Source organism: Pelobates fuscus, chromosome 4 (genome assembly GCF_036172605.1).
Source record: "Pelobates fuscus isolate aPelFus1 chromosome 4, aPelFus1.pri, whole genome shotgun sequence".
NCBI classification, from domain to species: domain Eukaryota; kingdom Metazoa; phylum Chordata; class Amphibia; order Anura; family Pelobatidae; genus Pelobates; species Pelobates fuscus.
Window position 1 is genome coordinate 96,937,618 of NC_086320.1, and position 13,408 is coordinate 96,951,025.

Here is a 13,408-nt window from a genome sequence, read left to right on the forward strand (position 1 = left end):
GTGTGTGTGTGTGTGTGTGTGTGTGTATCTGACACACAAATACAGACACATACACATACAAACACACTGGCACACACACACGCAGTGACACAAACCTTGACACAGAGGTACTCATTCACTAACACTGATATTTTTATTTGATATTATTTTTCCACTCCACCCAGCCTCCCTACCTTTGGGATTGCTGGCATGGAGTCCCTCTATCTCCCTGGGGTCCAGTGGGGCCGCTGGGCTGAGCGGCTGTTGTGCGGGTGCTGAGGGAGCAGTAATCTTCCTGCTCAGCTCCCTCACGCACCTCTTAGTGACGTCATATTCCAGCATCACTGCTGAGCGCATAGACATATCTATATACAGACAGACAAACATTCATACAAACACACACATACAAAATATTTTAGTCACCCTCCTGTTTCCTACCTTTTAGATGCAGGAGGGTGACTTCCCTGGGGTCCAGTGGTGGCTCGGCCTAATAGAAGTCAGAGTTCCCACTTTGACTCCCTCCTCTCTTCCGCGCGGCTCGATCTTATAGCTGGGAGGAGTGACCGGGGCAGTCACTTCCTCCCAGCGTCTGATGTAATCTCCCCCCTGGAAATCCATAGCCATCGGGTGGCCCTAACAGCATGGGCCCCTTCACGTGTGGCCCCGGTGGTTTTACCGCGCGGGCCAGGGCCACAACACATGGTGGTGGGCAACCAGTCGCAGGGTATGTACGCCACTGGCCTGCGTACAACATTGAAGGAGAGCCTACTTGTATTGCATTTCTCTGCAAATACCAGAATGTGTGTGAACGCTCCCAGAGGTTCTGAGGGTGAGGATGTTTCATTGGGTGTCGTTTTGCTGCATATGTAAATGTTTTTTTTTTTTGTTTGTTTTTTTTTGCACTGACCCCTGTGATGGCTTCAAATAGGATATACGGGGTTGAGGTAATACCGATCTGACATTTCTTTAGAAGTGATAGTTCTGCTATAAGCACAACGAGTAAATAAAATAGGCTTGCTCCTTGAGGGTATAAATACCAAAAATACTTTTCTTATATGGACACTCTGGCTGAATCTGACATCTATTTATTTAAAAAAAAAATAAAAAAAAAATTTAAAGGACCACGAAAGGCACATACTAGTTCATCTCGATGCAGTGGTCCTGTTTTAACCCATTAATGTAAACTTTAAATGGGTATAAAGGCTTTTACGGGTTAAAGGAACCATGAAGTGTCACCTGTATTCCTGGCACTATAGAGGTTAAATTGCTATTCATGTCCTCGTCTCACCTTGCCTCCCTTTGAAAAGGTATTTGTCACAATTTTTCCAGGAGGCTATTGCGCATGTGTGGCAAAAACTCCAAGCAGCGCTAATCAGCATCTCCTCATAGAGATTAATTAAATCAATGCTTCTCTATGGGTAGATTCAGTGCCTCCATGCAGAACGCAGAGACGTTGAACACTAGCAGCACTGACCCAGGAAGCACCTCTGGTGGCCTTCTAAGTGACTGCCAATAGAGGTGTTACCAGGCATTAATGTGAAAGTACAGAGAGAGGAGGTTGTCAAAAATGTCTCTAGAGTTTAGTTTTGTTGTGGTGAGCTCTACCCAAACAGACAGATTTGTCACACAATTCTAGATTTCAAATTTATTAAATATGAATTCAATTACCGTATATACTAGAGTATAAGCCGAGTTTTTCAGCCCATTTTTTGGGCTGAAAAACCCCAACTCGGCTTATACTCGAGTCAAGGTCTGTATTATGGCAATTTGCATTGCCATAATACAGACTGGGGGAGAGGGGGGCTGGCAGAGCTGTACTTACCTTTCCTGCAGCTCCTGTCAGCTCTCTCCTCCTCTGCGCCGTCCGGTCAGCACCTCGGTCAGCTCCCAGTGTAAATCTCGCGAGAGCCGCGGCTCTCGCGAGACTTACAGTGTAAGCTGACAGAAGAGCAGAACGGACGGCGCAGAGGAGGAGAGAGCTGACAGGAGCTGCAGGAAAGGCAAGTTACAGCTCTGCCAGCCCCCCTCTCCTCCCCACTGAACTGCCACTGGACCACCAGGGAAGGAGAGCCCCCCTCCCTGCCATATATCAAGCAGGGAGGGGGGACGAAAAAAAAATATATAAATAAAATAAGAAATAATAACAAAAAAAGGGGTATAAGGACCACTATGGGAGGGGGGGGGGGTATAAGGACCACTATGGGAGGGGGGGGGGTATAAGGACCACTATGGGAGGGGGGGGGTATAAGGACCACTATGCGAGGGAGGGGGGGGGTATAAGGACCACTATGCGAGGGATGGGGGGGGGTATAAGGACCACTATGCGAGGGATGGGGGGGGGGTATAAGGACCACTATGGGAGGGAGGGGGGGTATAAGGACCACTATGGGAGGGAGGGGGGGTATAAGGACCACTATGGGAGGGAGGGGGGGTATAAGGACCACTATGGGAGGGAGGGGGGGTATAAGGACCACTATGGGAGGGAGGGGGGGTATAAGGACCACTATGGGAGGGAGGGGGGGTATAAGGACCACTATGGGAGGGAGGGGGGGTATAAGGACCACTATGGGAGGGAGGGGGGGTATAAGGACCACTATGGGAGGGAGGGGGGGTATAAGGACCACTATGGGAGGGAGGGGGGGTATAAGGACCACTATGGGAGGGAGGGGGGGTATAAGGACCACTATGGGAGGGAGGGGGGGTATAAGGACCACTATGGGAGGGAGGGGGGGTATAAGGACCACTATGGGAGGGAGGGGGGGTATATGGACCACTATGGGAGGGGGGGGGGGGGTATATGGACCACTATGGGAGAGAGGGGGGGGTATATGGACCACTATGGGAGGGAGGGGGGGGGGTATATGGACCACTATGGGAGGGAGAAGGGGGATAAGGACCACTATGAGAGGGAGGGGGTGGGATAAGGACCACTAGGGGAGGGGTGAGTCAGGACCACTGGGGGGGGGGTGAAGGAACACGGGGGTGGGGAGGTAAGGACCACTGAGGGAGGAGGAGGGGAAGTCAGGACATATGGGGGGGGGGAGGGGGCGGCAAATTTTTTTTTGCCTACGGCGGCAAATATCCTTGCACCGGCCCTGCACACACTGCATTCACACACTGCATTCACACACACACACTGCATTCATGCACACACACACTGCACTCATACACACACACTGCATTCATTATACACACACTGTAAATAAATATTCAATTAATATATTTTTTTTAGGATCTAATTTTATTTAGAAATTTACCAGTAGCTGCTGCATTTCCCACCCTAGTCTTATACTCGAGTCAATAAGTTTTCCCAGTTTTTTGGGATAAAATTAGGGGCCTCGGCTTATATTCGGGTCGGCTTATACTCGAGTATATACGGTACCTAACAATAGTTCCATTCTTTAGATTAGATAGATAAAACTGCACCCTAAGCTGCTAGACAGTGGTTTTGTGAATGGAGTCATTAAAAGGGACACTCCAGGCACCCAGACCACTTCTGCTCAGTGGAGTGGTTTGGGTGCCAACTCCCACTACTCTTAACCCTGCAACTGTAATTATTGCAGTTTTTTTAATTACCTTGCAGGGTTAACTCCACCTCTAGTGGCGGTCTACTAGACAGCCACTAGAGGGCACTTCCGCGTTTATAGCAAAGATTTTCTTTGCTAGAGTGTCACTGGACGTCCTCACGCTGTGTGAGGACCTCCAGCGTCGCTCAATTCCCTGTAGGAAAGCATTGAAGATCGTTTCAATGCTTTCCTATGGGGAGACCTAATGCGCGTGCCACGCACGCAAATTAGGTTTCCTCAGCTGGCGGGCGGGATCAGTCTCGCCCACCGGCTGACGTGATTACAGGGAGGAGCGACGCCGACCCGAAACCACCGCCGAGGGACATCGGCAGGGTCTCAGGTAAATGATTGTTTTCCTGGCACTGGAGTTTCCCTTTAACATGTGTGCACGTAGTGGGGAGTTGTGTGTAGTGCCCCTTTATTATACCCCCTTTACATCCCAATAATGAGACATGGCTGGTGAAAATATTCCACAGCTTTTTATTAAATATTTCACCAAACGATATTACCAATACTTTGTATCAAATATATATAATCTTTAATAATTTGAACATCAAACAACATAACAATGTTCCATAAACATACCCGTCCTTGCCTATCAATTATCTGTGACCTCGGAACTCATCTGGGCCCTTGTCCCACCCAACACTGGACACAAAACATGGCCTTCCACCAAAACACCATACTAACAACCTTTGGCTCAGTGAGCACGTCTGTAATAAACTATACCTTAACTTCACAGAGGCTAGGGGTGGGTGGGCGGAGTACAGAACTTGACTCCTATTTATACCCCCTAACCTGCCAATCACTTACTGCTGACCACACACAGCCCCACCCTATCACTCTTTCCTACACACCCCCCACACTACCTTTGCATGCCTCCTCAGGGTCTTGTATGTATGGCAGGGCTTGACAAATTTGCTTGGAATCTAGGAGCCTGCCCAAAAAGTTAGGAGTTAGGTTATAATTCCGCGACAAAGAATGGGGTGACCAATACCAGGTGCCAGGGCAAAATATTATTTAACATGGCGACCTGGCGCCTGGGATTTGTCAAGTCCTAATTTATGGCTTTCTTCAAAGTAAGCTTTGTGAAAAAAAAAAATATATATATAATATATTAATATATATATATATATATATATATATATATATATATATATATATATATTAGAGCAGATGGGAACTTCATGGCGTGAGCATAAAGTTCATGTTAAAGTACATTAAGGCATCATAAACAGAAGCCTCTTCCTTTTATCTCTGACAGTGATAATGTTGGCTTAGAATGTTTTATTCCGCTTTATTTTTAAAGAAGACCATTTCAGAGTCATTGTTTTGAACATAGAACCAAGATGAAATTCTGAGCACTGTCTTTTGGAACCAAGCTTTTATACATGAAATATGTAATCGTGATGGATTTATTATTGGAAAATAATATAGTTTTGGGGTTCTGGACATTATTGTAGACTGTCATAGAAGGTTGAGTAATTTGGTTGTCCTATAAGCCTATTAGGGTAATTAATATTGTCTTCACAGCCTTTAGCATTGTTTCTTTTTAAATTTAAATCATTTTTTATATTTTAAGATCGGGGCTTTTCACACCTACTGTACTACAGTGATATGCCAGGTGCAGAAGCTACCTCCAGCCCTGCTGCATGGGCCATCATAGTGAATAGATAACTGGGGCAACCTCAGTCAGGGTATTGCTAGACTGCCTTGTCCCTGAGGCATCAATGAATTACCTTGTACGTGAAATGCATGTACTACGACTCATGCAAACCTCCAGTGCTGCCCTTTGGCAAAGGGCATCCTAAAGCTGTGGTTTGGTGCCATGTTGAATTTGGTGCAAGGAGCAGCCATCAGCAGCACAGGATTGCCTTACTAGTGCGAACTAAAGCAAAAGCTATGTCTTAATGAAAAGGATGTTCAATGGCAGGCATGCACTGAACAATTGCCGTCCTGGCAATGTACGACCACTTTCACAAAGATATATTTTACAAAGGGTTATTAGTCTGAAAGTATATTAACAATTAGTTGGTGGCTAAAAATTCTGCTTGAATTAATACCAAACTGATTTTCTAAATAAGCACCCTACTCTTCTCCCCCCCCCCCCCCCTATTTTTTTCCATTCCAGTTAAAATCTGCTACAATTGTCTTGCTCTTTAAGATAATTTGTTTGCTGATGTTCTATCTATGTCTGTGAAACCTAAAACGTTTGCATTTTGTTTCTTGTACAGGATGCATGTATTGCAGGTGCACCGATTACCTGCTAAAAGGAAATTGACTCAAGTTGGTGATCTATTGAAACATTCTCCTGCCCTCTGCTAATGTGTTACCTTATTATTTAAAGCCTAATTCATACCATGGGAGGAGCAGTGAGTGCTGGAGAAGACAATGACGATTTAATTGATAATCTTAAAGAGGCACAATATATACGTACTGAAAAGGTGGAGCAAGCCTTCCGGGCAATTGATCGTGGAGAATATTACCTGGAGGGATATAGGGACAATGCCTACAAGGATTTGGCTTGGAAACATGGAAACATACACTTATCGGCTCCCTGTATTTATTCTGAAGTTATGGAAGCTCTGCAGCTTCAACCAGGATTGTCATTTCTTAATCTCGGAAGTGGAACAGGATATTTAAGTACAATGGTGGGCTTAATTTTAGGTAAAATAATTTACCTTTTATAACTTTATAGTAAACATAACATGTTAATTTGTGTTTTCAATAATTGCATTTAAAGGTTGCTTTACAAATCTGTGGATTGCCTGCCACAGAGCTGAACTATCAAAAGGTAACCAGACTTGACCGATGACAGCCAGGGCAGTGTAGCAAGTTTACTTATGTTGTGGTTAAGGTGCTAAGAATCCAAGGGAAATAAGATATATATATATTTTTTAATTGGAGCGATTTAAAATTGGGTTTTCTGGAGCAGTGTTTCTCCTGTATTTACTCAGAAGTACCCCTGCTGGCCTAAAAAAATCCCAAGTAACCCTTCTTCTAAAAAGTAATTTATTTTGATTTTAAATTCCAAATTCACGGTGAAGACCAGTGGTTCTCAAACTTTTTAGGTTCAAGGCGCCGTTAATATTTTAATATTTTTCCAAGTCAATACATTTTTTAGGTTGTATACTGGGCCCCTGTTCGGCAGAAATGCTTCCCGTTCAAGCGCAGATCCAAAACCTAATCTTGGAGGGTCACTGGTAAATTATTTAAAGAAACAATCCAGGCACAATAACCACTACTGCACTTTTCAGTGGTTATGGTGCCATAGTACCCTCCTGGAGTAAGTAGTAAAACTGTTTAAGAACAGTTTAACAACTTACCTGGGATCTGCTGGGATAGGGGCTGTAGAAGGATATAGGGGCAGGTCGTGTGAGGGGTACAGTTTGTGTGCATGGGGGGGCAATGTGTGTGTATAGGGGGGATAATTGTGTGTTTGTGGGGGTAAAGTGTTTGGGTGGGGGGGAGTTATTGTGGGGTCTGTGGGAGGGCAAATTCATAAATATATCATGTATTTTATTTTTATTATTAAAATAATACTTTTCATATCCCCCCCCCTCCCTGCTTACCTTTTTCTGCAATCCCTGGTGGTTCCAGTGGTGAGTGAACTCTAGCAAGCTCAGGAGCTGCTAAAGTTCACTCTCGCGAGATTCTGAGTGTTGCTATTGTAACCGTGGCAATGCTCCGAGCTCGCAAGAGGAGAACTTGGTGGAACTGTAGGTTAGCACTTCTCCGGATCCCATCTCCCTCCCCTGCTGGCTGCTAGCAGTACACTGCAAGCGGGCTGGAGAGAGAGATCTGATCTCCCCTCCAGTCCTGCAGAGCCGGCTGGGGACGGAGGCACGTTCCAAGTGCTATGATCATAAGATCATAGCACTGGGAAAATATCTTGCGGCGCCCTGGTACACAGTTTGGGAACCGCTGGTGTAGACTATATTGGAGAGCAAGTCTTATTAAAGGTAATAAATAATTTTAAAAGAAAGAAAAGTGTGAATATTGTGTATGTAAGGAGAAGTGTATGAACTATTAATTTGAAGTATAAAAGTCACAAAATGAAAATATAATACATGCATAGTTACACACAGAGGATACGGACACAAACATTTAGACACAGAATACTAAAACACACACACGGCACACACTTTCTGGCAGACATATTTACACACAGAGGAGACATACACTGACAGACACGTACACATTCACTAATTTGTAATCAGGAAGGAAGGAATCTGTACTCCTAATATATATGAAACCAGATGCACAGCTGGACCTGAGACTGGCAAACCCCATACATACATACATGTAAAAAGCAATGTGATTAATGCACTCAAGGTACAAATGTTGGCAGATATATTTGGATAGTCAGAACATAAACAGCCAAGTTCTGACCTTCAATTAGGTCTTTATCAAGAAACGTTCTCTTAGAGGGCAAAACAATGAGGACAGTATCAGAAAACTCCTACAGGCAGGTTTACAAAAAGGAAAGGAGAAAAGGCGTAATGGCAAGGTTATGCCAGTCATTTCATGATATAAAGAAATTTGCCTAAAATCTTGTCATGGATCTAACAGTATTTAAAACTATAAGCTGCAGTTGATGTCACGTGTCTCAAATGGAAATTAGGTATTTGGCTTTAAACCATTACAACCACAGCTCAAATCCACTCACACATTTAATGAACATTCAGAAAAGGACTTTGTTTTGATTTATTGATTTGTCAGTAAATGGATGAATTGTTTTTATTCAGAAAACAAATGGCATCATCATTTATCTAATCTACTATGAAAGTGCTTAGCCAGCTTTGTAAGCTATGTGTTTTGTTTATATATGTAATTTAACAAATAGAATTTCCCAATCTATATAGGAACATGTCGCTGGTGGAATTCAGTTCCCCAAATAAGGGGATCTCCTGCTTTCTGCTATTTAAAAAACACTCCTCCAGCTGGAGTTTAAACTGTTACAACTACATTAGGAATATGATGCTGTAAAATGCCCAAAAAAAAAAATGAACTAACATTACTTGACTACAAATATAAATTCTTTTAGGACCAACTCTTTTACAGGATAATGTGGTCCGGTACTCATGAAATGACATACATGAAACACACTACAAACAAATGTATTTATTTGAAAGACTGTATTATGGCTTATGTACAATATATTCACATTATATAAGGGTCCTATACTAATTGGCAAAAGCATAGCTTCCCCATGTGACATCATGAATGGGATTATGGGTATAGCTGCAGCTGAGGGATGATTTTCTCTTTTCTTCTTCAGTATAACATATGCAGGTGCCATAGGTGTTTATGGTGCTTGGCATGTCCATCTTAACTTGAACTGCATATTAAATTTATAAACATACTGACTGATCACAAACCTGCTTTATGTAATTATGCATATACCCCAAGAGCTTGGTGAGAAATGTATTTGGCTAAATGTAGCAATGATACATAAACATGAACATAAATTATATAGGCAGATGTTATGGTTTGTGCTGATTTTATAGTTATTATTTGATATCAATTCAAAGAGTCGTACTGCATTTCTGTAGCGTGGCATACCCATAAGTGATTTTTTTTTTTTTTTTGATTGCTTTAAATAAGTTTTTTTTCATTTATATTAAATGTTAATACTTTATTTTACTGCAACATGTCATGTATAAATATGTCCTTCAAACCTAGATGTTTGTTTATTGCTGTTGAGAATGGAGGCATGGGCAGCAGTGGTTTCTCACTGTCTCTCCCTGTCATTCTAAAGCAAGAGGTTAGACTGCCGTGGTTCCCCCTGTCTACATTTTCTACCCAAACATGTCAGACTCCTCCAAAAAGCAAAAAAGTTACTTAAATTATTGTTTTTAAAGTGCCAACAAATTCCGCAGCGCTGTACAATGGGCGGACTAACACACATATTTGTAACCAGACGAGTTGGACAAACAGGAACAGAGGGTTTCAGGGTCCTGCTCAAAGAGCTTACATGCTAGAGGGAGTGGGGTATAGTGACACAAAAGGTAAGGAAGAGGGTGGAGCTAATCACAGAGCTCAATGGACGCATTCTAACACAGCTCCGCCTAACAGAGTCACATATCCACATCCACCGGGCCCCACAATAAAAAATGTGACCCCCTAAAAGGTCCACTGCCTCCCAACATGCCTCGGGTAAGATCCCAGCGGGGAAATCTGGAGCCCTCCCTAAATATTTCTGTGAGAATGCGGACCAAAACTTGGGCCTGGCAGGCCCCAATATGGCGCCGGACTCACCACACTCTAGCTCCCCTCCATATAGCCCAGAGGGCTCCAAAGGCTCTGGCCCACCATCATAGGGGGAACTGAGGACCATCCTCCGAAACCTGCCCTCTAAACAGGACATCGCCAACATGCTTTGAAAAATAGAAGCCTCCTTCCAGGCCAAAATGGACGCCATCAGCTCTGATATATGCCACATGAAGGACTGGGTCGAAGTGCTCGGAGATGACAGACGCCCTGCAAACTCATATACAATCTCTGCAACAATCCATGGGGAGCCAAAACTCTTACCTTTCAGCGCTTCAAAGGTCCCTTGACGACATTAACAGGGGCTGCGCAATAACCTGAGGTTTTGTGGCCTACCCGAAAACGACCAGGAGGATCCATCTCTGAGAATCCATCTGATCCCCGGAGAGCTCTTCAACCTGGTACTGGATAAGCCAGCAGACACACACATACACGTTGATAGAGCTCATAGGGCACTGAAACTCAGAGGTTTGTCCTCAGACAGACCAAGAGTTATTTGTCGCCTAACAAAAAAAAAAAAAAAGTGAATGGAGGATGCAACACTTAGTATACAGAAAAAATTGAATACTATGATGGTGAAATTGTCATTAATGATAAGACTTAAATTTTAATGAATCATGAAAAGAGATCCAACTGGGACTCAAAGAATAAAGAAATACACCTTAAATATATGTAATTAAGGCTATAATAGCTCACTAATGAAAGTTGTTTTATGACACCATGGTAAAATATTTGACACGCGAATGTGTTAAAATTGTGTCATAATATTACACAACTTATCAATGGCGGTGCTAGAAATCTATAGCAATAAAATACACTTACGCTAGCATGGCGATATGTAGTGTATACTAGATTAATCACTGTTCAACAAATATTAACAGTGATTAGAGAGCTGTTTGGTGAAATGGAAGCTATGCGGCAAGCAAGCAAATTAGCTGTCTGCCTAATGGCTATGATAGAGCTGCACACTATACTACCTTTACTTGCATTGAAAATTAGAGTTCATAGAAATCAAAGATTGGTCATATAGTGTAGCTATAAATCAGATGATGCTGAGTTGGGTAGTACTCAATCCTGGTGCGTTTTTGTTTTTTAATTCAGTGCAATAACTTTAGCTAAAATGCTATCATCATGAATGTTTTTAAATGTTACAATAGTTGTAATACACCATGTTATTGGATTGTAGCAGAAATCAGTGATCGGTCTGGTAGAAATGTCACGGACTAAATGATGGTTAAGATGAAATATTCGCTGCAGAGCTACAATCAGAAATTAGGGGGAAAAAAAAAGGTAAGGGTAGAAAAGTAATTTGCTAGGATAGTAATCACTGAGGGCTTAGTGTTTTGTTTTGATAACAGTTTCAGGAGAATTATCAGGGTGCGGGGAGAGAAAGCTGTTCACAGTTTAATTGATGATAGATTTATATGCTTTCCTGAAGAAACACGTTTTTTTAAAAGATTTTTGTACTTTTTTTATTTAGGCGTGGAGACTGGGTGAAAGTCTAACAGAGAGGGGAAGGGCGTTCCATAGGAATGGTGCAGCCCTAGAAAAGTCATTAAGGCGAGCATCAGAGGATAGGTGTAGGTCTTTGGCAGAGCGTAGGGGCCTAGACGGGACATATTTATGTATTGGTGAGCAGAAGTAGCTCGGAGCACCATTGTGTAGAGATTTGTGAGCAAGTACCAGGATCTTGAGCCCTATATCTTACAGGAATCCATTGTAGGTACTGACAGAGGTAAATAAATGTATAGAATAGCAAGTACTTACATGTTTTTATTTATATAATTTGTCAGTTTGGGCCAGTTGCTAGCACTCACTGTGTGCTGCTTCGTTCAAGGGGAGTTCAATATGCTGGTAACAAAGGTGGCAGCTTGTTGGAGGCAAAATATTATTTGCTGTAAAATCAACAATATTCGTTCTGTTTAGTTGGAAAATAGGTGTTTTCCGTGCTACAATGTTTTTATGTGCAAATGCTTTTTTTTAATGTTGGGTTTGTTTGGGTTTTTTTCCAAAAATGTTTTATTTTTATGAACTTTTATTTTCTTTCCTGGAAAGTCTGTCTGACTGAATCCCCACGGTAAAATCTGAAATATCAGCAGAAGCTTGGCACATGCGTTGTCCTGCCTGCAATCAATCTGACTGACATGCAATAGAAGTAATGCTCACCTTGCTGCATGGATACTATGAAAGCATAAAAACAGCAGAAATGTCATGCTTGTTATCATGGCTGAAACAGGCATATCCAGATTTAACAGCAGCAGTGCTACAGTCTGTATAGATCTAACACGCTTTGTGATCTTGCTCTAAGAAACTTGGAAAGAAAGGACTTTAATCAGACTCAGAAATGTACAAGGGAATTGCCTGTTGAATGAGGCATTTAATTCTGTGGAATCCTGCTCTAGAAGAGAAGTCATTGACTAGGTGTCTTCTGTTTGTTTTTGCTTAGACGTAAATTATACAGTTGCATTCAGAAGACAGAAAGTTAGCAAGATTAACTAATCATTAGTTAAATGGCTAATGACACAGGTAAGTTTTGAGGTTGTCGCTAAGATATTGGGGTTAAAGGTAAACTCCAGACCCCTGAAAAAAATGTTTTCTGTATGGCTTTTTGTTTTCCTTCTCATTTTACAAAAAGTGTAGATTTCAATAGATATTAACCCGGTTACATCCCCATGGCTGTCAAATAGACAACAGGCCCTGTTGCTTCCTGGTTGTTTAGCTCAGTTGAGCTAAATTCAAGAGGCTGGTATTTATCAAGAGAACCTGCCTGTCAAAGATTTTGCATTAAGCTGTATTTGGAAGTCTGTAATTGGACAGCCACAGCTGGGTTAAAAGGGGATGGATTTTTGCAAGCTCTTTTAGATGTATCCCAAGTGGAAAAAATGTACAGATTCTGCCCTAAACAGGCTGCTCACTTTTTAGTAGACATGCCCCTACACACGGCATAGCGAGTATGGGCATTCAGGAAATTTTAATCTCCCTTTTGGGCGTACAGGGTGAGTTTTTGGGAGGGGCTTAAATTACTATATGTAGGCAGGGACCTATATGTAGGGACCTACATTGGTCTTTTTGCTACCTCGCAATGTCACTGGTATCTGATGTTTAACTTCTGTATTTTTATCTTCTGTTTTATAGGTCCATTTGGCATAAATCATGGTATTGAGCTTCACCCAGACGTGGTTGAATATGCCAAGGAGAAATTGGAATCTTTCATCAAGTATAGTGATAGCTTTGATAAGTATGTATTTCCATAACCAGCACTAACTTTTTGAAAATGGAAATCCTATGCCATAAATGTTAATTGTAAGTTACTTATAGTGTTTCCCCTTAATGTTCGTTAGGTGTGGGCCTAAGATATCTGGTTGGAATGGGTCTGAACTCAATCCTCCCAACCGCCCCAGATTTGGAGGGGGGTAGGGGAGCAGTCCCAAATTGGAGCTTTTGTCCCGCTGACCCAGTTTTGTTCCTTGGTACCTCTGTAAAGTAAGCTTCCTAGCTGCCTCAGGGTATAGTGCTTTAGACCTAGTCACTAAAGCTCGACTTGGACCTATTCAGGTCCTTTCCCAGGAAGGTATCCACATCTTTGCCTG

The 13,408-nt window shown here is 42.5% G+C and overlaps 1 protein-coding gene across 1 annotated transcript in view; it reads left to right on the forward strand.

Moving 5' to 3' along the window:
• Positions 1 to 13,408, forward strand: part of PCMTD1 (protein-L-isoaspartate (D-aspartate) O-methyltransferase domain containing 1) — a 54,660-nt gene that overhangs the window by 11,858 nt on the left and 29,394 nt on the right. The window contains exons 2-3 of the mRNA XM_063451398.1: positions 5,780 to 6,212; positions 12,954 to 13,056. Of these exons, the coding sequence (XP_063307468.1) occupies positions 5,906 to 6,212; positions 12,954 to 13,056 (410 nt within the window). The 5' untranslated portion in view covers positions 5,780 to 5,905. The remainder of the gene's footprint in view (positions 1 to 5,779; positions 6,213 to 12,953; positions 13,057 to 13,408) is intronic.